The following is a 24,449-nucleotide window of genomic DNA, read 5'->3' as shown; positions in this document are numbered from 1 at the left end:
CTCAACTCCATCTCTAATAAATTGTGGGCGGAGAAAGATTGAAACGTCAAAGTTGAACAAGCCATGTCGTGCGGATCATCATCCAGTAAAGTGGTTCTAGAATATGACGTTTTCTGACATCAGAAAACACATAACTCCCGGTCAAATTGAATACACTGATCACAAACGCCCATGCTTCACAACTCCCGAGGCATGAGTGGATACAAACGACGTCGTTTCGCCCTCATCTGAGTCATCTCTTAACAAGTCACCGCATTTCCTCCTAACCCCATTTCCCAACTTGCGCGCGCCCAATTCTCTTCTACCCTTCTCTCTCTCTCTCTCTCTCTCTCTCTCTCTCTCTCTCTCTCTCTCTCTCTCTCTATAAATTCCTCGATCACGCCCATACGTGACTCCTAATCCAAACCCGAACCCGAAATTCCACGATGGATCGGGTGACGTGGCGAACGCATGTCCTCTCGAACCACCTCCACGGCCCCGCCGCCTCTTCCGCCCTCACCGCCAACCCCTGCGTGGGATTCTCCCCGCCGGAGCTGACGGAGCCGTTGGATTTCGACGTCAAGGAGATGCGGAAGCTTCTGGACCACCATAATCTGGAGGAGCGGGACTGGTTGTTCGGTCTGATGCGGCAGAGCAAGCTGTTCAATCCCAAAGAGGCCGGCGACGGCCGGGTGTTCGTGTCGCCGGACTATAACCAGAGCATGGAGCAGCAGAGGGAGATGACGATGAAGCGGATTGAGTATCTATTGGATCGCGGAGTTTTCAAGGGGTGGCTGACGGAGAGAGGAGTTGAGGCTGAGCTCAGGAAGTTTGCTCTTCTTGAAGTTACTGGTATCTACGATCATTCGCTCTCTGTCAAGCTCGGCGTGCACTTCTTTCTATGGTATATATGTCTCTCTCTCTCTCTCTCTCCCTCTAATTGCTTACTTCGCGCGTTATTGTGACTGATTGATATTACATTACTTGGAGTAGAGGAGATCTAAATTTAATGCAGCAGCAATATACTTGGTTAGGGAAGCCTAGCTATTTTTTTATGCTAAGGGAAGGCCAGTTAATTATTTATGGGTAGTGTTTATGAGTCTTGTGCTTTTTGAGAGTATGTTAAAGTCTATTAATATGGCTAATGTTTGTATGTACAAATCGGAATTGAACAAGATAAAATTGAATCTTATAGCAGGCATTGTGCCTTGGGTTTCGCGTCCTGTGCCTAAATCCAGCAGCTTTTTTTTTCTGCTAAAGTAACAAGTTACTTAGAGACTCAATGTTCCTAGCCAACTCGGGTTTGTTCTGCTCAGAAATTGAGTTCAACAGCTTCAGAAAGTTGCTGTCATATAGATAATTTTTATCAATATTGATCAAATGCTTGGATTTTTTATTCAGCAAAATGAGAGAATCAAATTAAGATGGATTACTCTTTGATGTCAAAATTCTAGGAGATTATTAAGTTATTGTTTGCTGTCACTTGGTTAATGAATTTCAGGGGTGGTGCAATTTTGTTCTTTGGCACAAAGCGCCATCACGACAAATGGCTGTGGGACACTGAGAAATATGCAATCAAGGGTTGCTTTGCAATGACTGAGCTAGGGCATGGCAGTAATGTATGTAGTGGTTGTTCATTCATTTGATCTTCAATTGTGGGCCTGTAGATACTTGTTTATCTCTGTTTACTTGTCACCAATTACTTCCAGATTGATGTTTACAGGTTCGTGGAATTGAAACAGTCACCACTTATGATTCAAAAGCTGGAGAATTTGTCATTAATACTCCTTGTGAATCTGCTCAGAAGTATTGGATTGGAGGGGCAGCTAATGTAAGGGTTCATTTAGTATTGTGCATTCTTAATTTCTTCTCGTACTGTTGCCTATGAAGTTTCCTTCTTCAGGCTGACCTCTACACTGATATATTACTTTTCCTGTTGAGGTTTAGCATGCCACACACACTATAGTCTTTTCACAACTCAACATATCTGGGACCAATCAAGGTGTCCATGCATTCATAGCCCAGATCAGGGATGATAATGGAAACATCTGTCCAAACATCCGTATTGCTGATTGTGGTCATAAGATTGGTTTAAATGGTGTTGATAATGGTCGAATATGGTAATATTTAGGTTTCTGGCTTTAACTTTGTTTGACTTTTTAGGCCAATTCCATTTATCTATTTAGCAGAAACAATCGTATGACTTTAAAAAATTTAAAATTGTGTTTCAGGTTTGACAACGTCCGGATACCCAGGGAAAATTTGTTGAATTCTGTAGCGGATGTTTCGGCAGATGGACAATATCTGAGTGCAATAAAAGACCCAGATCAGGTAGATCTATTTCTAAATGGGTATATATATGTATCTCCGCCAATTATTTTCTCCCTTTACTTAAGAAGGTGATTCTTTTTATTATCCTTTGTTTCTTTGATTCGGAGATTTGCTGCATTCTTGGCTCCATTGACGTCAGGACGTGTAACTATAGCAACCAGTGCAATTTACTCAGCAAAGGTAATGATTTTCACAATTGGTGCCTGTCATTCTGTACAAATTATTCTTACATATGTACATTTTTTTTAGGGTGATTCTTGCCAAGTGGAATTTCTAACATAATCATTTCTTCCCCTTTAATTAGATAAGTTTAGCAATTGCCATGAGGTACTCTTTGACAAGGCGGGCCTTTTCTCTTACACCAAATGGGCCAGAAGTCCTATTGCTTGATTACCCAAGTCATCAACATCGTCTTTTACCCCTCCTGGCAAAGACGTAAGAACTCGATGCCACTGTTGTTTGTTTTAATTAGAGTATTAGACAGGGATTGGAACAACTGTTTTGCCTATATGATTCGATCCTTTAAAGAATTTGTTTCTTAATATCTAAATACTTCTTACTGCATTGTAGTTATAAATAACTGTCGTACTCATAGATTTTGCATGTGATTATCTTCATGTATTTGTATTTTATGCAACTTAGACAGCCAAGGGTATCTGATACTACTTTGATGCTTACGTGCTGAAAGCTTCTAAAGTAAACAACCACAATTTTCTATAGTGTTTAAGGGTTGTGACTGGTGCAGTATAATATAATATATGGTGTGGTAATTGCTGATCCTTTTTTTTTGCCTGAAACTCATAATCTTGTGTGGTAATTGCTGATCCATGTTAAATAGAAACCTATTGTTAAAAAAAAAAATTAATTATATTATTATTATTATTCTTCATCTGCTGCAGATATGCTATGACTTTTGCTGCAAATCACCTAAAGACAATTTATGTTAAGAGGACTCCTGAGTCGAGCAAAACCATCCATGTAGTTTCAAGTGCATTCAAGGCTACACTTACTTGGCATAACATGCGAACTCTTCAGGTCAGGAACTGCATTTGTTAAAACTGTTCAAATAGTGAAAAAAATAAATATTTAGTTTTTAGAGCTGTATTCAAGGCTTCAAGCCTATTGATGTTATCATCAGGAATGTCGTGAAGCCTGTGGAGGGCAAGGTCTGAAGACTGAAAATCGCATTGGCAATTTGAAAGGTGAATTTGATGTGCAGTCAACTTTTGAGGGGGACAATAATGTTCTAATGCAGCAGGTAGTGTCAAGTTTCGTGTTTTATTCAGACTGCAGTATTTCATTGATAAATTGCCGCTAATTGGAATTTTTTTTAATTTAATCAAATAAAAAATAAGGCACATGTATTGTATTTTGAGTTGTGCATGTGCTTAAATGGTTTTAGTGATAGTTTTATGATCATAATTAGTAGATTAATAGGGCTGCGATCTTGCAATACATTAGTCTATGCCCTCCCAATTCCAAATTATGTCTGTTTGAAATTAATTGCATTCTTCATACTCACGCGTATTAGTCAGATATTGTCTTATGGTTTAGTTCGCTGAGGGCCATGCCAAACTTTGAACCCTACGGAATAACAGACATAAGCTGTTGGTGTGATATGATATAGCAAGTAGGAATATGTTTATCAAATCATGGGCAGAGACCACAGTGGTAGATGGCGAAAATATGCATTCGGAGATATACTATTTTGTCAGTTCAATATTCATCAGAATTAGTTGTGAATTATACTTTTTGGTCTGACATCAGAGTTTCTTGGTAGCTAATTAGAGTTTTTTTTCTAAAGCAGTGGAATATTTTTGGTTTTCAACGCAGGTCAGCAAGGCTCTTCTTGCAGAGTTTATTACAGCTCAGAAGAGAAGTACACCATTTAAAGCCTTGGGATTAGAACATATGAATCAACCATGTCCTGTCATTCCATCTCACCTTACAAGTTCCACTCTCAAGAATATCGGATTTCAGGTGATATAATTTTTCAGAACTTGTGGTTTATGCTAACATCATATCGGATGGATTGCTATGTATAGACTAGTCATGCCCAAACTTTAAAAATCTCGCTGTTGTCTAAATTAGATGGATGCATTTTGCTTAAGAGAGAGGGATCTACTGAATCGCTTTGCTATGGAAGTGTCACAACGACAAAAACAGGGAGAAAGCAAAGAAAACTCGATCCTTCTGGTGGGTATCTTCATATTTTGGTCTTAATAATATATGAAATTTTAATGCCACTGCCTCTCTCCCTCTCTCTCTCTCTCTCTCTCTCTCTGACACACACATGTGCTTATTTCATTACTCTTTCTGGTTCCAGAGTTATCAACTTGCAGAGGACTTGGGAAGAGCTTTTTCAGATCGAACAATATTGCAAACCTTCATTGATGTAGAGGCAACTGTACCTGCTGGTTCACTTAAGGTAACAATTTCATATAGTGACCTGGTGAGAAACTGTCAACGAATTAGTGTTGATAGTTTCATTATTTTGTTGTGTAGTTTGTCTTATATGGCTAAGAAAGCAGAGTTCATGAATAGATAAAAATAGGATGCAGTTTTTGGTCTTGTTGTATTTTTGAGTTAGAAGTTCATGCTCGGACTGAATTTTTGAGCTGCAAAGGCTAAAACATATAGAAATAAAAAAAGAGGAGAGGATGCATGTCCGTTGTAGGTCACGAGTTGCTTCTTCCCAATATATAAACTATCTGTATTCAATTTTGTTTTACATATTGTGATGTCCGTTACTACCATTGCGTCATAAACTATATGAACCTGATGTTGTACTAAGGTATCTGATTGTTTGTTTGTTTCTGCTGCAGAATCTCTTAGCTACACTGAGGACCATGTATGCATTGATTTGCTTGGAAGAGGATGTGTCTTTCCTCCGATATGGGTACTTATCACCGGATAATGTTACTGCTCTGAGGAAAGAAGTAAGCAGCCTCTGTAAGGAGCTACGACCTCATGCGCTTGCCTTGGTTAGTTCTTTTGGCATCCCTGATGCTTTCCTCAGTCCTATTGCTTTTAACTGGATCGAGTCAAATTCATGGTCATCAGTTCAGCAACGCTAGAAAATGTACAAATACTGTCGTTGTGAATAATATTGGAATGTATGTAAGAAAGTGCTGTAATAAGCAAACATGATGACTACAGCTCTGAAATAAGAAATGGTTTGGTTGCTTATATTTTTCATTTCAGTTGATCTTCCATTCTACCTCGATCAAAACCAAACTGACTTGACTGCTGATTGCAGTATACTGTATATTAAGTTATCACTTCCTGTGTTTTTCATTTCAAAGGAAGTTGCACCAAACGAATATATGGTTCAATTTCTCGGCTTACTTTCATGATCTGTTTCGCATGAAAGATTTGTTTTTGAACAACAACGTTCAAACTGATGGGGACGTCTTGGTTCTCGAGCAGCAGCCGTGGTACCTTCTTAAACTGTGAAGTTATGGTCTCATGACTGAATAGACAGTTTGATCGACATTCTATCAACCTGAATTGAAATCGTATCTTCTCAGCTGGCAAGAAATGGCAGCTGAAGGTTCTGTAATATGTGGGGTGAGGATGTTTAACCAAGTCCCAGTGATTTTGTACTAATGGTTGTTTAAACATCGCGACATAATTGCAGTAACCTAGCCATTAAGGATCTGAGGTGTCATTTTATAAAACATCTGGTTAATTCATATCATCTTCGAATGCCATGCCAGTGATGCCACCAATAAGGTTTCGAGCCCTTGATTTTCCAGAAATTATATCTTATAAGACAACCATGAACGGCGCTGTCCTTTATACATTTTAATGCCACTGATAACCGACACAACCATGAAGCTCCCTTTTGACATGCAGCTGCAGGCTAGGAATTCAACAAAAGGTCGTCCAAATCAGTTCGCTTCTTTGCGTTTAAGCACGGCAAGAAAGAGAGTTGCATCCATGGACTCGAAGATGGAGGGATTGTCTTCAAGTTTCTGGCGGTACAAGTCGAAGAGCTCATCTAATACTTCATCTCCAAACTGCTGCCTAAACAATCCCTCCATGACAGCTCTACCGTGACATGCAAGTAGCTGAGCACCTTCGCTGACATTGCCAATTTTTGACATTTTACGTAAGTTTTCCATACTCTCTATTCTAAAACAACAATTTCTTTCTACCGAAGTTTCCAGTTCTTGGGGTGACATATAGTAAATAGGAACATTAAACGAATCTACCTCCTCCGTAATTACTCCCTGCATGGATAAATTGAGATCACATAATCAGTAATAATTAGTTGGGAACATATGGTACTCTAATAATGATTCAAACTCAGAATCAAAAAGTATTTCGTATCGAATTAACATAAAGATAGTAGCCCACCTTCCTAGCCAAGTCCATGAGGCAAGACTCTAATAGATGGTAGGTCATTGTTCTAAAAGATTGAGAATGATGTCATCTTGAATGTGACCTGGAATGGTAAGTACCATCAATCCTCCAGAGACAATCTCTTGTGCCCTGGCATGCAGGAAGCACGCCATGTCCTCGGAAAATTGAGCTTCAAAGGCGCTCACTACTGCATCTGTGGAATTTAGGTAATGAATTCGTCCTTTGTTCCAAGCGGGGCTATTTTTATCGAGTACCTGCTTTGGACCCTTGAAAGCCAATGAATGGCATAAGAAGAGTGAACAAAGTGAACCGATGCTTGAGGAAATAGACGACCATAGAAAGAGCCAGGCACACCCAATGCATAGTATTGTCTGTTGGGAGGGAGGGATTTGAAGACCAAGTTAAAGTCATTTTGGGTATGATCATTGAAAAAAACTTGAAATCAGGGATCTGCGAATCAAGCCGCCGCCCTTGGCTTTGATACTTGAGCTGCACAGCTTCAATTATCTTCCTAACTGCAGAAAATGTGTGGCCCAACAGAGCAACCCAAATCTGCGATGCTAAATGTGTTGGAATTAGATAATGTGATATTGTATATGTCAAGCTTTTCAGCAATAGCCATGTTCACAACTTCTTGTGCAGCACCTGCCCCTTCTTTCTGCACAAGCAGTAGCTCAAATTGTTGACATACTTTATTTCATTTAGTTTATGTACTTACACGTTTAATCAAATGGGCCTTGAGGAAAAAGAGTGTTAATCAATAACCATGCTAAAGACGTGCTTATACATGAAAAGAACATGTATATGCTCCCTATAATCAAATCTTATATATAATATAATTATATATCACTATATATATGTGTATAGTGATAGCTACTTGTAAATAGATCGTAAATGAGGTGGATCAATATAAAACCAGGATGTTTGATTCGGGGTAAATAATTTTGACCTAATCCTCCATTAATTCTGTTATATCTTCTTTGGGTTCGTACGTAGTTCCCTCCAAGTCTCCAACACTTGTGTTTATAAGTACGTACGTATATTAGATTGATTTTCTTGTTAGTTAATTAATTAGCGTGAGTAGAGGTGGAGCTTAAGATAATCTTGCCCACGGTACGTTAGGACATCTAAGACAAGGCCATGGGGCGAGTCGAGTTCCAAACGTCTATCATGATCGATAAGTTGAATCGAAGAGAATTCCATGCAAAGTTGAATTAACCCTAAAGCCCACCCCTACTGTTCGGTGATAAATTACAAGTGATACAACGAAATGAACGAACTTTACAAGTAGAGGAAGTCTAAGCTAGCTACAGTTAGGCTGTAATTTAAACGAGCGGACCTTAACAGAAACAGGAAACAGCCTGGGATCATCTATAGCGAAACGAAGAACAAACCTGGAAACTGGAGTTCTTGGCATAGCTGTTAGGCTAGTCATATGAAGATTTATGAGAAATTCATATGAAGATTTATGAGAAATTCATATGAAGATTTATGAGAAATTCATATGAAGGTATATATATAAGGTACTAAAAGAACTTGATTTAGTAAGTGTTTCTTATCATGCGATACACATCTTGTTCTTGTTGAATTAACTTTTTTTTCTTGTTAGATATATTGTTAGAATAGTAAATTGTAAGAGATATTATACAATTTTTTGGACAAAAATCATAGGTATGTATGTACACTGCAACATCTAATAAAGATGTATATTAAACTTCCTTTATAAAAAATGTCTTCCTCAATAAAATGTAGATTTGTATAGACGAGAATCATAAATATATATACTAGGAATTCTGAGTGAACCTTATAAATAGATGTTTCTCATTCTTAGGTTGAAATTAAACAGATACTTATTAACTAGGTTAAACACTTAAACTCCTACATACCTTTAATTTAGATTATAAGAAATGAATGAAACTTAAAAAATCAGTGCAAAAACTATGATATAACAAGTTAACAACCTAACAATTTTCAAGTTTCACAAAAATTTACCTTCAAGATAGAAATCTTAAATCACCAAAATATAAGTTTTACATGTTGTAGGGAAAATGGATGTCACAACCCCGAAATTTCGAATGATAAAACTTGAAATCGAAGCCATGAAAACTCTAAAACAATTTTAAATATATCGAAATCATCTTATAGTAATAGTGTGTCGAAAACTGAGTTCATAATACGACTCAGTCGACTTGATTAATACATAACCAGTTTATAATTCAAGTATTATAACAAATCGAAATGTAAAATTCTCTTAATCCTCACCACAAATAGAAGAAATAAACTTCGACAATCTTCAGATTAAGCCCTCCAATTCTGCTAATCCACACCTGCAGAACTATCCCCTACACCACCGAATAGGTGCACCGGGATTGTAAACACAAACCCGGTAAGTTTTGTAGCTCGTATGAGTAAACCAACAGTATAACACACATCGCATACAAAAGAAAATACTGATGACATTTAAAGATAAATGTACTCATAAGACACATGACGGCCCATCTGGTTGTCAACTAATATTTGAAAATATGTGTACTCATGAGATATTGGGCAATCCATCTGTTTACCCAAATTACATATAAAATACAGGTACTCATCTGTTACCCCTCATGCAGTACGCCGACAGATATTGAGCAACCCATCTGTTACCCAATATCACACAAAAACATGGGGACTCATGAGACCGAAACAACCCATATGTTACCCCTCATGCAGTACACCAGCAGACAGACTAGAGCTCTAACTGAATCGTAACTGACACCCGGCCAAGGCTCGGTTCCGATTACTACCAATAACGTCCGAAGACTAGAAAACGTTATAACAAGACTCAATGTTAAAACCGCGTACAATATAACAATTAGCACATGTTTATTGTACTACAACCAAGCGACTCTTGCTCAATAATAAATATAGTTTCCACAGTACAAACTCATTTGATAATAAAAAAGTAACTGTATATAATATAACAATCCATATATATGTATCGTATTTACCATTTATACACATACACAACCCACTATATTATATACATGTCGTAGTTCAATCTTTTTAAGAAACGTAAATATGAGCTACATAACACGGAAGCTTGCCTTGACGACCGATTCCCGCTTCGGAAGCGGAAGCGCGACGGAAGCGCGATTCTAGAAAAGGAGGGTTTGGAAGCGCGGCGGAAGCATTGGCTTTGAAACTGGAAGCACGGTGGAAGCGTTGGCTTCCTAATTGGAAGCGCGGCGGAAGCGTTGGCTTCCTAATTGGAAGCGCGGCGGAAGCGTTGGCTTCCAAATTGGAAGCGCAATTCCTTCCCTTCCTCTATTTTATCAATCAATGTCTTGAGTCTCTTCTTGTCGTTTCATCTCCTTTCAATTTATTCAAGCGGTTAAAGATGAATAACATCAATTGATCTAATGTGTCAGAGAAAAGAGAAAGAGCTAGGGAGAGATATGAAGAAAATCTTGACGAGATAGAGAGAAGACGAAGTTTTTTTTAGTCAATTTCATCTAGTGATGTCTCTTTGACTTGCACGTGGTAAATACCTTCACACTATACTGGACCTTCTTTCGTTTGAATTTTGAAATGAAGCTTTAATATTGCTATAACCAAGGATAATCATGGTTTAGAAAAGAAGTTATTAATAGTTATCAAGTTATTTTAAAACTGGATAAAATAATTAAAAAATAAAAGATAAAAATAGTATATAATATATATTTATTATTATGACGCTTCCAAACGCACTCGCTTCCTTAATTTTTGAAAAAAATCGCTTCCGCGTTTCCAAACGCTTCGCTTCCACATATCCGCATCCGATTCCATGCATCCTAGAATATGAGTTGTCACCAAGGGTAGACTCGTCATAGTGAGATTTACTCACCTTATTTCCTGCGTGCAACTTCCACGACACTGAAAGTAATTCCCTCACTCGTTTCGTTGGTCACCTCATAGCATGATAAAGTTCTTAGAAAACGATACGTAAAATTCACAAGCGGCGACTCATTACCATTAAAACACTGTTCATGAAATCAATGTTCGTAAAGTTACTGTTCACAATTTTTCTGTTCACGTGCGGCGCGTGGTGCTCACACGCCACCCACAGTAGCCGCGCGTGACCTCACACACCGCCCATAAAATCTTAAATTCCACTTTCTACGTCGTCCTAGCTCGATAACCTCACCCCTACCGCCCTCACCTCCTCTCACGCGGCGCCACAGACGGCATCACGCGCTCCACGACCACCTTCGACCAAAACTCCTCAAATCAACAAACTTCCAACATGAAAAACGTAGATCACAAGGAGAGAGACACAACCATACCTTCAGCTCGCCCAAAGCCGGCCGGAAACCGCCGCAATTGCCGCCGCAAGATCTCGGATCGGGGAGAGGAGATCGGAGCTGAAGCAACTCGATTCGAGCCTCACTGCCGGTGGAATCGCACCTAAGAGGAGAAAGGAGGAGTCGCCGTCACCGCCTTGAGCCCCTGCATCGCCGGTGCTGTCGATTTCGTCGGAGCTGCTGCTGGGTTCCCTCGGTGACGACGCGTCACGGCGCGGTGTGGTTTGCCGTTGCCACAGATCGACGTGGCTCGGCCGTGCGGTCCCAACAACACCGGCGGTGTCATGCATGGTGGCCGGAGGAGGGAGATCGTCGGAGAGGAGAGCGGCGACGGGAGAGAGAGTCGGGGGAGAGGAGAGAGAAACCGGGGAAAAAAACTGATTTTTTGGAAAGTTTCCAAAAAAAGTCCTTTTATAGCCTTCTAAAATCAGAAACCAACTTCCATCGATAATAACTTTCACTTACGACGTCAGATCAAGGTACGTCACATGTCCATGGACTCGTATCGACAAGCTCTACAACTGCTGTGAAGAAAGTTTTCAAAGACAAGAGACGAAATAAAAGTGAACTCTCAAGTCACATCATACGTACCGTTTTTCAATTTAAATTTCTGATATCGGTTTCGTTTCGCCTAATATCGAAGAGAAACGAAATATGCGATTTTTACTCAATTTCCAAGTTTAATAATCTACAAGGATTATCCAAATTTAAACCCGAAAACTTGGGGTATTACAATGGAATCGTTACTCATCTAATTGATAATCCACTTTATATAGGGGTCAAGATTACAATAGAAATAAATGGTAATTACAATGGTAATTAAGGCTACATAATGGTGATTGATCCGTTACATCCGTTGACCATAAACGTCATTAACTCATTCCTTTATTTGCTTTAACGAATGCACACTAATGTGTTTTTTCCTTCAACACTCCCCCTTGTGCCAAGTTTAAAGATATAATGGTGCATAATGTGTTGGCTCATTAAAAACCTTGCCAAGTAACAAAACCCAATGGGAGAAAATAAAACCTTGGTCGAAGGGAAAAATAGCATAATGCACCTATTACATTTAAGATTAATATATATGTGCTAGACTCCCCCTGATGTCTACACCTCCCCCTAATCTTTACATTAATCATGGGAGCTTTGATAACTTTTGCATAATTACTTTAAGCAATTTGGCGATAATTGATAGGAGCACTTTGTGCTACGTTCTTAATATGTTTTTACCTGCATTTGTACTTTGCATAGCCCTTATTGTTGTAATATCGAGTCATTGAGTCACAATAGGAGTCTAGGACGGTTATAGATGTGTATTTGTGCTTAAACGAGTTAAAAACGAAGAATTGGTCTAGAGTCCTAGTTTGAGTAGGAATCCTTATAGGACTAGGAAACCTAGTTGGATTAGGAGTCTTCATCTTTCTACGTTTTGGTCGCATTGGCAATATCTTGAGAGTCCTGTTTGCATTAGGAATCCTTGTTAGATTAGGAAACGTACCATTTTGGAAAGTCCTACTTGACCTCAAACTCTTATTACGAAACTTTCCTAAATGAACTTTCTTGTTCTAGTAACTTACTTATTCTAGTAAGTTTCCTTTTTGCAAATTAGAAACTTTCCTAATCTAGTTGAGCTCATCTATTACATGTGTCTTTTTAAGACAACAAGTGTCTAGATTAAGACATAATTTTCGAAATAGATTATCTATTCTTATTAATTTCGATTTTTATTTTCAGATTTGAAGAGATAATTCAAGGAATTTAAAGAGAAGCCGTGCAAGGGAAAAGAAGAGGACTATGCCGTGCATGATATTTTGAGAAGAATGAGGAGTCCTATTTCGTATTGGAAAAGAAGATAAGCCACGGCAAAGCTTGAAGAAGAAGGAAACTCACGGATTAAAAGAGAAGATGCCGTCCAAATCCAAAAGGGAAAAGGAGTCTAATCCGTGAATAACTCTTGAGCTTGTGAAGGAAGCTTTGCCGTGCCTTCCATTCAGCTAAGGTAAAGAGTCCAGCCGTGTAGCCTATGAGAGAAAGAAGGAGATAAAGGCTTATTCTACAATGAAAACAAGCAGAGCCATTCGATTTAATTGAAGAGTAAAATCACAGCCGTGTATACATGGATCAACCCATCAAAACCCTAGCAGCCTCTCCTCTCCTCCTTCCTTTATAAAAGGAACAGCCTGCCTCACAATTCACCATCTCCATTCTCTCATAAATCCAAGCCGAAACCCTGCCAAAATACCCAGAAAATTCGAGCCAAAAACTTCATCCATTCTCCACCAAGCCGTGCTCCCCCTCTTGCCTCTCCAAACCCGAATTCATCTTGCTCCATCCTTCAAGGTTTCTAATGTGTGATTCATCCATGGCTTGTAATTTTTATTTAGGTTTTCTGTAATTTTCGATTTTATTGTATGAATTCTTGGATGTTATTTCCGGTTTTCTATATGAAGAACATAAATTCAGACTTATTTAGTTTTATGTTTTGATTGTATGAACTCTTAAATATGTATGTATGCTGTGTGTAGCATCTATGGGCAGTAGGTTTCCGATTTCCTTTTAGGTTTTATTTCAATTTATTCATTGAATTTGTACATCTAAATCAATGCTTGAGGAAGCCAAGGCGATTTAATTCACCAAAGTGTTCTTTGATTGAATATGCGCTTCGTGTTTCAATTCTTGATACTTATTTAGGGTTGTGATAGTTCTAGGAATTTGCATGTTTAATCAAGATGAGTGACGCCATGCTTGCTTACATGTCTCCAATTCGACTTAATGTGCTTATGTGCTACTTTGTTGTTTAACTAGTACGCTTCGTTATGTTGAACTCTTTTTAACATATGTTTAGGATTGAACGCTTCATTGATTCTAAATAATTAAGAAGTCTTAATGATTAGATGAACCGCTTCGGACTCTAATTAGAATTGGAATTGAAATGGACTTAGAAAGAATCAAAATAATTTGCTGCCTATATGTTGTTATATGCGTGTCATACATGTTTCTTGAGTAGAATTCGTGTTTTGGTTATGTGATGAATGGTTGATCAATTGTATATAAGTAATTAGGATTTATTGTAAGTATTAGTTTTAGAATCCAAATCAAATCCCCCAATAACATGATAAGTTTTGAGGCCATTTTGATTCCCCGGACTGAACGATCCCTATTTATTCTATACTAACGATGATGTTTTTCAGGGTATTTTATAGACGTTCTAACCAACGATCTATCAACAACGTAGATAGTGTTCATCATCACTATGTCGTATTCTCTTTTCTGTATAGGGACTAAATAAGCCTAAACTTTTAGGCATTGTTGTTACGTGGGCGCAGAGCTATACAACGAATGAGAGGTCGAGTTTTGCATATTGTGTTTAAGTGCAATAATGCGTCTTTGCACATGTATAGAAAATCTTATTTCTCAACACTTATTCGTCATCTTCCATTTACACGAAAACATATCTATCTTTAAAGACTTTGACTGATCATGGGAGTTATAGGAGCCTCACTTTTAACTTTTAGAGTGTCTGAACCGATTGATGGTTAGTCATCAATATTACAGTCCTCAAAATCCATTTTGAGACTGTGTCTTCCCAAGGATCTTTTTCATTCTCGACTTAGGATTTGTAATGGCGACATTTTTTTAGTTTATCAAAAGACTATGCAAATCCATATTGAATACGCAATGACATAACACATATGATCCATATTCATAATCATGCATCTTACTTCGTGATCGTTTCAATTCATTTTGTAACACTACGTGGTCTAGAACCATTTCTTGGGTGGATAGAGTCTGTTCTATGACTTTCATATATATCTCTTAATTTCGATCTCACATAGAGATATCTTGTTACAACATTCGGTAGTGGAGTGCAATAACATCCATTACGAGAATATCTTATTGTGGTCCATTACAAATGAATATCTCATTGTAGTCGATTCTAGTGCGTTAGTGAGAGACATTGCGCCATAAAATGAGTCTAAACTCTTATTTCTCATATGCATGCTAACAAAATATATGATAGGGTTTACACTTGTGGTGTCGGCTTTACCTGCCCAAATACCTATCTCTTTGTTAGTAAACATTAGTTCATGCTGGATCACTTCTTTCCATTGGGGCCAAAATTACAACGTTGCTATTTCTCAACGAAGTATGGTTCGATATCAAGACTCAATATCCTACATCCTCATGTGGTTTGTATTTGTAGAGATCTCTATATATTCAAGGATTTGTTCTGACATCTGAGGCGTCCCCCCAGTGATAACCAAAATCCAAGAATTCTCATGAGGCGGATTTGAGATTATGGACCAATGAATCCAATTGTGCCAAACTCGCTTTCTTCTTTTAATCGAGTATATATCGAACATAAGGTGGTCTCCCCCTCTTCCTTAGGGAACCACGGCCTATGACACCATTTATGCCACTTTATGGTGTCAACGCAATGCCCAATCTTTTTGGGTGGCGTCATGTCCTCTTCTTAGGACATTGAACCTTGCAAGCATATTTGCAGCTAATATCTATGATCTCATCACTTTGTGCACTAGTGGGGATCAAGATGAGACATAGTGGGGACAAACCACAATAATTCATGTCATTCCACTTGAACATTCTTTGTTCTTATCTCCCCCCAACGATCGGAAGACTGTCTCATCAAAGTGATATTCCACATATCTAACGGAAAAAGAGATCGCTTGTCAAAATTACAATTTAGCGGTCTATTTGGATGCTCGTCTCCAATAAGAACATTTATTCACATTAATTGGCTTCACCATTATGCAATGTGACATTGCAATTTGGCATGTAGGTTAATCTAGTTGAGCTCAAAGATTGTAGATCTGTGTCAATTCTAGCGAGCTAAAGTATTTCAATCATGTGATGTTATGGATTGTAATTCGTTTGAGAATGATTAAGGTGATAGTCAAGAACTAGTGAGTAATAATTTTTGTATGAAAAAAAAATTACATTACCCTAAACGGAAAAATTGGTGCGCATTACCATTTACCAATATCAAAACTAGTACTTTAGTCATTTTCCGTGAGACCAAGTGGGTTTGTAACTGGCATAAGTAACATTAGTTTCAGTAGTGAATGGTCTGATGACACGTGACCAGCTTGTTGACACATTAACCAACACCATAAATTATTTAAAGTGTCCGCAAGTTGGTTGAATTAATCCACATAATTTTCGTTTGATTCAATCATTGAACACAGTGAGAATACATGTGATTTGCATAGGATAATCTCAATTCAAATTTCTTTAAGAGATTGATAAGCTTTGAATGTTTAGCTTTACATACCTAATCATAATGGATAGAAGAAGCATAATATGGTGTTAGTGCATATACTTGTGCATCAAAACATTTCACGGTTCCGTCATAGGGGAGCGACGAAATATAGGAATGAAATCACATCTTTAATTCCTCCATAAAACTATATTTTAAGGATTTTCACAGTTATTCGTTTCTTTTGTCCTTGCTTCTATGTATCCAAAATATGAGTGTCCTGGTGTAACTCCTCTAATATATAGACACACATATCACAACCTGGGTATCCCAACAAATCGTGTCAAAACCTAAATATGTCAAAATTCCGAAGGTCAATTTCTTTTGACGTTGTTGGATTCATTAAGCAATTTCTTATATACTTGCTAAATGGACTTATACACTTCTCTAATACTCGTTTACATCCGCAGTCATTAGAGATAATGCAGAGGAAGTCAACTGTAATATTACTTATTCATTTCACATGAAAAAGTTATTGATATAAGAACATTTAAAAATGTATAACGGTTCGATTGTCTCTTGTTGGCTCTTGTTACATAAAGTGCCAATGGACATAGTTGGGACATAAAAATTGAATATAAACTCAATTGCTTTAGAGTAATTTGATAGAATCGTAAAACAATATGCTCATCCCACAAGGTATGTACTTTGTGAATCCCAAAGGATTAGAAATTACTGATCCTTATTAATATTATTAGGTTTAACTACGTATATAGTACTATTATTCTTCAGTACTACTGTTTTTGGGAATCACATGATGCATTTTTTTGCATTCAGATATTCATGTCATCTAATATTTTGTGAAGTTCCTTTACTTTATACGGTACTTCGCAAAGTCAAAATATTATAAATCGAACGACATATATCTCGATTAATATTCGAATATTCTCAATTCATTGAAATTCATAACTTTGGTTGTATGTCAACGATTGCATCAAGGTCTTGTCCAATCTAAATGTGCTTCAATACCGAAGTTTAATGAATTTTTAGGCATATATAATAACCATTACAATTATATCTTGGAAAATTAGTGGCAGACTATAATCGAAGTCCGAAACATTTTGAATTGACATAGATTTGTGTCGCTCTTAAAATTGAGGAGCTTTCTCCACGTAATTTGATATTGAATATACTTTTTCAAATTGTCATACTCTCATTATTCTATACTCTCTTTGTAAGAGGGCGTATCATTGCTCATGCCATATCCCCTATGCATTTTTCAAACAGTACATTGTTATCAAATACCATTGATCGCTTTATAGGAACATGTTCATAATATTTGCCAATTGCTTTAGATTTATTTCTTCATTATTATCCATAGTTCGTTCTGAGAAATTTTTTTTCCCTAAAAGACATTTCTTTGTCCTGAGAGGCATTTCTTTGTCATTCAAGATTTTAAATATGCTTCCAAGTTAAGTGCAGCAAAACATGTTTGCATAATTCGATCATGGTTGAGCCTTGGTTGGTACTCAAATTATTTAGAGTCCAATATATGTTGTGTTGGTTGGACCAACTATAGATAAAGTACGAGATTTATTAGTTTCGCAGTCTAAAATTATAAATAGACTTACACGAAAATTAAACATGTCAAAATACATTATGGCCACTTTGGAGCTTTATGAAGTTGCTTTATCACAGTAAAGATATACAATCTAATGAATTTCCAAAAATTACAAATCGAATTGCAAGACCAAGAATTTAAATGGTCGTATTTTTCGATGCTTCATGAAAATACTTTATCACAAAAATATGTTTGTCCTCTCTTTGTTTTTGAATTATTAAATTATCATGAAATTTCGTTATCATGTGAATGCTCATATTATATGCTAAATAACATAATTATAAAAATTATATAAACATAGCATATGCAACAAATAGAGCATATCATTTAACATGGTTAAGTGATTTACAAAACTTAGGTAATTATTGTATTCATGTTTTAAATATATAATGCTTAAAAATTTAAATAATAGCATCACGATTTAATGACATGCTAAGTAATTAAATTTTAATAATAAACATAGCATGTAACATGGTTACGTAGTACACAAGGCTAAGGAAATTATTGTACTCATGCCAAAGACCATGTATAAATATAATGCGTAAAACGTAAATCATAACATTACGATGCAATTACATGCTAAGCAATCAAAAAAAAATTTAAATCTACATAGCATATAACTTGTCACGATATTCAGAGAGTATTTTACTCACGTAACATATATAATTTCATTTATATGAATGAAATTCAATAAAACCGGCAATACTTACTTGTCAGTTTACCAAATAAACTGCATACTAATTGTGATCTCATGATTCCATGTTGCTCGTCACATGGTTATGAATAAATCATATGCAAAAAAAAACAATATTTACATGATTAGTCAATTTAATCATATTCATTTACCTTATTCAATGAAGGTAATAAAGAATATATAAAAGATAAAGTGGATTGCACAATTACTATTTACGTAGTAGTTGTTAAATTGAGATCAGTAATAGTGAATAGTAAATATGATTCACTAAGTCGTAAAAGTAACAAAATAATTACCTTTAACATTTTACTATAGAGGTATATTTTGAATTTACCAGAGGTAAAAACCTCTTTTCTCCATGGGTCGGATCTAGGCCATATCGGGGCCCGAACAAATCCGAGTCGCAGCCGATCTGACCGATCTGGGTGGCGGGTTCTTCATCAAGGTCGGCCAAAATAAGGCGACACTGGGTTGTCGTCGACGCTGGGACAATGACGACCGGTTTGGGTCCGAGCAGATCCGACGCGGCATCGTCATTGGCTCGGTGCTAAGCTAAGTAGGCAACTACCGATCTAGGCCGTGTCGTCACCGATCGGGGGTTTGTTGCAACAAATGTTCGGATCTGGGCTCGTTGGTCTAGACGCCGCATACATGAAGGCTTGCTGGCGTGGATCCGGCATGGTTGCAGAAGCGGTCGTTGGTGTTGCAGCGTCGACGTTGCATCGTCGTCGCTAGATGGTGGAACCCAGGAACATGGCGAAGGCCCTGACCTCCCAGGAACACGGCGAAGGCCCTGACCTTGGGGCGGCATCGATTCGTGGTGCGGCCTTCGGGTCGATCTCGCCTGGGCAGCAGCGGCGTCGATGCTAGACGCCAGGTGGAGGAATCCCGACATGTCAAATCGGAGGAGAAGGGAGGGGTGCCTAGAGCAAATTTCTGGGTGTCCACTAGGAAAAACCATACTTTTTCTTTTTGGCAAAAAAATTTGTCTTATGTTGTCGGATTTCTTTCATGGAAAAAATTATTTTTCAGAAGCTAGGGTTTTTTGTTTTTTCATGTTTGATAAAAACTCAGATATAAAGCAAAAGTGTTGATAACGTGTTGTAGGGAAAATTGAATGGTATACTCATCTCATTGATAATCCCTTTTCTATAGCGGTCAAGATTACAATAGAAATAAATGGTAATTACAATGGTAATTAAGACTACATAATGATGATTGATCCGTTACATCCGTTGACCATAAACGTCATTAACTTATTTTTTTAGTTGCTTTAACGAATGCACACTAATGTGTTTTTCCTTCAACATTACATTCATTATCTACCTTAATTTGGATATAATATATGATAAATAATGATGAGTTAAAAAAGAAACTTGGAAAATCACATACAATCTATAATTAAGGTAAAGATAATTTATATAAAAGTTGACTAATCAAAATTAAATCATGGCAATATGTAATATTTGTTAAAACAAAAGACAATCTTGTATCTTATTTGACAATATTTGAGTAAAAATTATAATTAAATGATAAGTGATTTTATTATAAAAGCATGTATCAAAAATAGGTATAAAACTAAATACCCCTTTCTTTTATGTCAGCAACCAACAACACAAGAGGATGCTATGATTTCATCAGACACTGTCGGATATGGTGAGTTGATTTGTTTTATTTATTTTTATTAAATGGTGATCGAGTTGATATTAAATTTTTATTTCAAAAATGTTTTACAAACTCGAAAAATAGGGTGTTATATAATTATTTTTTTATACAGACTTTTCATTTCGGAATACTTTATCTCTTAATTCTATGCATCCATAATATCTGATCAACCAGAAAAAGTAACCATATCCAAGATTTCGATATACTTAGGCTTTGACACGATTTACTGAGATACTCAGGTCGTGATATGTGTGTCCGTATATTAGAGGAGTTACACTAGGACACTCATATTTTTGCCTAAAATAGAAGCAAGAACGAAGAAGAAAAAGGTATTGTAAGCATTCTTAAATTTATATTTGTGGAGGAATTGAAGATGTAATTTCATCCCCATATTTCGTCGCTCCCCTAAGACGAAACTGTGAAATGTTTGATGCACAAATATGTGCACTAACACCATATTATACTTCTTATATCGATTGCGATTACGTATGTAAAGCTAATAATTCAAAGCTTATTTCTTAAAGAAATTTAGATTGAAATCATCCTATGCAAAGCACATGTTTCTCACTATGTCCAAAGATTGAATCCAACGAAAATATGTGGATTAACTCAACCAATTAGCAGACACTTTAAATAATTTATGGTGTTTGTTGATGTGTCGACACGCTCGTCATGTGTCATTACACCATTAACTACTAAAATTAATGCTACTTATGCTAGTTACAAACCCACTTGTTCTCACAAAAAATGACTAAAGTACTATATTGGTAAATAGTAATGCGCACCAATTTTTCAGTTTAGGGTAATATAATTTTTGCATACACAACTTCTTATGCACTAGTTCTTGGCTATCACCATAATCATTGTAAAATGAATTACAATCCATCACATCGAAGGATCAAAATACTTGAGCTCGCCATAATTGAGAGGGATTTACAATCCTTAACCTCAACTAGATTAATCTACGTGCCAAAATTGCGACGCCACATCGCATAATGGTGAAGCTAATTAATGTGAATAAGTGTTCTTATTGGAGACGAGCATCCAGATAGTCCACTATATTGCAACCTTGACAAACGATCTCTTTTTCCGCTAGATATGCGGAATATCACTTTGATGAGACAATCCTCCAGTCATTAAGGGGAGATAAGAATAAAAGAATGTTCAAGTGGAACAATATGAATTATCGTGGTTTGTCCCCACTGTCTCATCTTGATCCCCACAATTGCACAAAGTGATGAGATCATAGAAATTAGCTGCAAATATGCTTGCAAGGTTCAGTGTCCTAAGAAGAGGACATGACGCCACCCAAAAGGAACTGGGTATTGCGTCGCCACCATAAGTGGTGGCATGGTGATTCCATAAGGTGTCATAAATGGTGTCTTAGGCTGTGGTTCTCTAAAGAAGAGGAGGAGACCACCTTAAGTTCAATATATACTCGATTGAAGGAATAAAGCAAGTTTGGCACAATCAGATATGTTGATCCATAATCACAAATCCGCCTCATGATAATTTCCTTGATTTTGGTTATCATTGGGGGACACCTAAGATGTTAGAATAAATACTTGAAAATATAGAGATCTCTACAAATACAAACCACATGAGGATGTAGGATATTGAGTTTTGATATCGAACCATGCTTCGTTGAGAAATACTAACATAGTAATTTTGACCTAATGGAAATAAGCGATCTAGTATGAGCTAATGTTCACTAATAAAGATATAGGTATTTGGGCAGGTGAAGCCGACACCACAAGTATAAGTCCTATCATATGTCTTTGTTAGGATGCGTAATGAGAAATAAGAGTTTAGACTCACCTTATGGCGCAAGGTCTCTCATAAATGCACTGGAATTGACTACGAGGAGATATTCCTATGTAATGGACCACAAAGAGATATTCTCGTAATGGATGTCATTGCACTTTACTACCTTATCAGTTTGGTTAAAAAACGGGTAAATGGTGAAATAAGATATCTCTATAGGGATCAAGATTATGAGATATACATGAAATCCTAGAAACGATTTCATCCGCCCAAGAAGTGGCTTCAAACCATGAAGCACTACAAAAGGAATTGAAAAAAAACATTCAAGAAGTTATAGAAACGACTTCATCCGTATTCTTTTCTTTTTTTATTTTTAGAATTAAATGAGAGATACAAACTTGGAAACAAAAGAAGAAAAAAGAAAGAAGTAATTAAGTTTCTGAATGAGATAAAAAGCCCTAAAGGAGGGAATGTTCATCCGGCCATAAATAGAAAAAAGAAGATAAGAAGGAAAGAAAAAAGGAGAGAACTAAGATATATTTCAGAAGAATGCATGTGACCAACGAAGATGATCATCATTCAATCAAGAATGAAAGAAAAGAAGAAAAGAGAAAGAGAGAATCAGCCCATAACTATGCTCATCGCCTCCCAGGCGAAAAGGGCTTGGGTGCACTACTCGGGATAGCCACCGACATCATAAGGTGGAATATACATATACAATGCTAGTATCATCATCACCACCACCACCATCATCATCATCATATCATCACCATATCATCATCTTCTGAAAGCCCCATATTCAAAATTAAATATATATTGCCTATACCTTGTTGATTTTAATGGAACAGCCGAGTTGATAAGGCTTGCCTATACCTCATTGATTCTAATCGAATAGCCAAATTGATAGGGCTTGCTTATATCTCGTTGATTCCAATCGAATGACCGAGTTGATAAAGCTTACTGGAGAACAAAAAATCAATATACCGTTTCATTCAATTCATATCACAACCCTACACGAATATGCAACTATAACCTCAAAACCAATACAAGTATTCAAAAATCATATCTACCATCAATCGATACAAGTACATAGCAACGAACATTAACAAACCCACAATATATCGATCATCATCAACATAGGAAAAATTAACCGATATTTAATCTAAATAATGGTAGCTGCACCCAAACCTTGGTCAAGCTCCCTACATACCATTTTGACAAGTAATCAAGCCACTCGTAGTTCAACTCATTTAGATGACCGAAAATAATACCACATACGATTTCCAACCGTCTATAACAAAATAGAATATGTAAAATATATATATATCTCAACATGTCTCACATGTCACAAAATAAGAGAATAAAACTAAAATAAAATAAACAAAATAATTAGAATTATATACTTTTCTGAAAATCTCATTTTCGGTAATTTGTTAATAAATCGTAAATTCCCATAAATTACATTTCTGAAAGAACTACCAAAATAATTTCACAATCTCCTGGAGATCCCATTTCCAAAATAAATACTCATAAAACAAGATATAATTCCAAGAGAATAAATAACACAATAGTCCTGCATACATATATTTAAAAATAAATGTCCACTCACAGTATATTTACGTCTACCAGTGCTCCAACCTCTCCTCAGGTCGGGTACACTCTCGGCACAATTGATGGCCGGAGGAGGGAGTTTTGGCAAGGAGAAGATCGATGAAACTCTGTAGTTTCGGAAGACCTTCTGGGCTTCACCGCTACAAAACGACGACGAGATAGTAGGTGGCGCTGCCACCAATCGACAGGGGACGCATGAACCTTTCAAATGGAACCGGTGAGCCGGTCTATGGTGGCCGGCAGAGGAGATCCGGCGGCCCAAAGTCGGCGGCTCGGGAGGAACAAAAACTTGGTTTTTTCTTCTTTTTTGGGTGAACAGTACCCTACCTGAATTTTTGATTTTTCTCCCCATTTTTCTCCTTAATTCCCCTATTTATATTATTTCCCAAAAATTCCCAAATACCTTTTTGATTCGTAACTTCTTCATACGAACTCCGATTTTGGCGTGCCACGTGTCCACGAATGTGTATCGACGAGCCATACAACTTTAGTGAAGGAAGTTTTCTCGAAAAACTTATGCATCGACAAATCAACTTTTAGAGTCGCTACACTTGGTACGACCTTCAATATGGGAAAGAGGCAAAAAGATTCGGGTCGTAACAATAACTATTTATCGATTTGACATCAATCGTCTTTGACCCAAATATGCTACAATGTAGCTTTTAATTTTTTTAATGTGTTATGTACTTTTTAATTTCTATACTATCATTTAATTATAATTTTAATCTAATAAATTATAAATTTAATCGATTCAAAAAAATTATAAATTTAAGAAATGTATTATGAAATTTGATTTCATAAAAATTAAAATTACATGAAATTTAACTAAATTAAGTTACATAAATTATAATTAAATAGTAAGAAAATACTAGTATT

The 24,449-nt window shown here is 36.8% G+C and overlaps 1 protein-coding gene and 1 pseudogene across 1 annotated transcript; one reads left to right on the top strand and one right to left on the bottom strand.

The window, feature by feature from the left end:
* The first annotated feature begins 261 nt into the window (after positions 1 to 261).
* On the top strand, positions 262 to 5,501 carry LOC126796662 (acyl-coenzyme A oxidase 3, peroxisomal-like). Its single transcript, XM_050523392.1, has 13 exons — positions 262 to 883; positions 1,481 to 1,598; positions 1,703 to 1,810; positions 1,927 to 2,099; positions 2,211 to 2,310; positions 2,416 to 2,490; positions 2,615 to 2,745; positions 3,210 to 3,345; positions 3,449 to 3,568; positions 4,144 to 4,290; positions 4,402 to 4,506; positions 4,637 to 4,738; positions 5,136 to 5,501. Exons 1-13 carry the CDS (start codon positions 426 to 428, stop codon positions 5,385 to 5,387), a joined length of 2,025 nt encoding a protein of 674 aa, XP_050379349.1. The 5' UTR covers positions 262 to 425; the 3' UTR covers positions 5,388 to 5,501.
* A 702-nt stretch (positions 5,502 to 6,203) lies between these two features.
* Positions 6,204 to 11,290, bottom strand: LOC126797014 (loganic acid O-methyltransferase-like; annotated as a pseudogene).
* Positions 11,291 to 24,449: the final 13,159 nt, after the last annotated feature.

This window comes from Argentina anserina, chromosome 6 (genome assembly GCF_933775445.1).
Source record: "Argentina anserina chromosome 6, drPotAnse1.1, whole genome shotgun sequence".
In the NCBI taxonomy this organism is placed as follows: domain Eukaryota; kingdom Viridiplantae; phylum Streptophyta; class Magnoliopsida; order Rosales; family Rosaceae; genus Argentina; species Argentina anserina.
The sequence above is the reverse complement of the archived record's forward strand: the minus strand, read 5'-3'. Positions and strand labels throughout refer to the sequence as shown.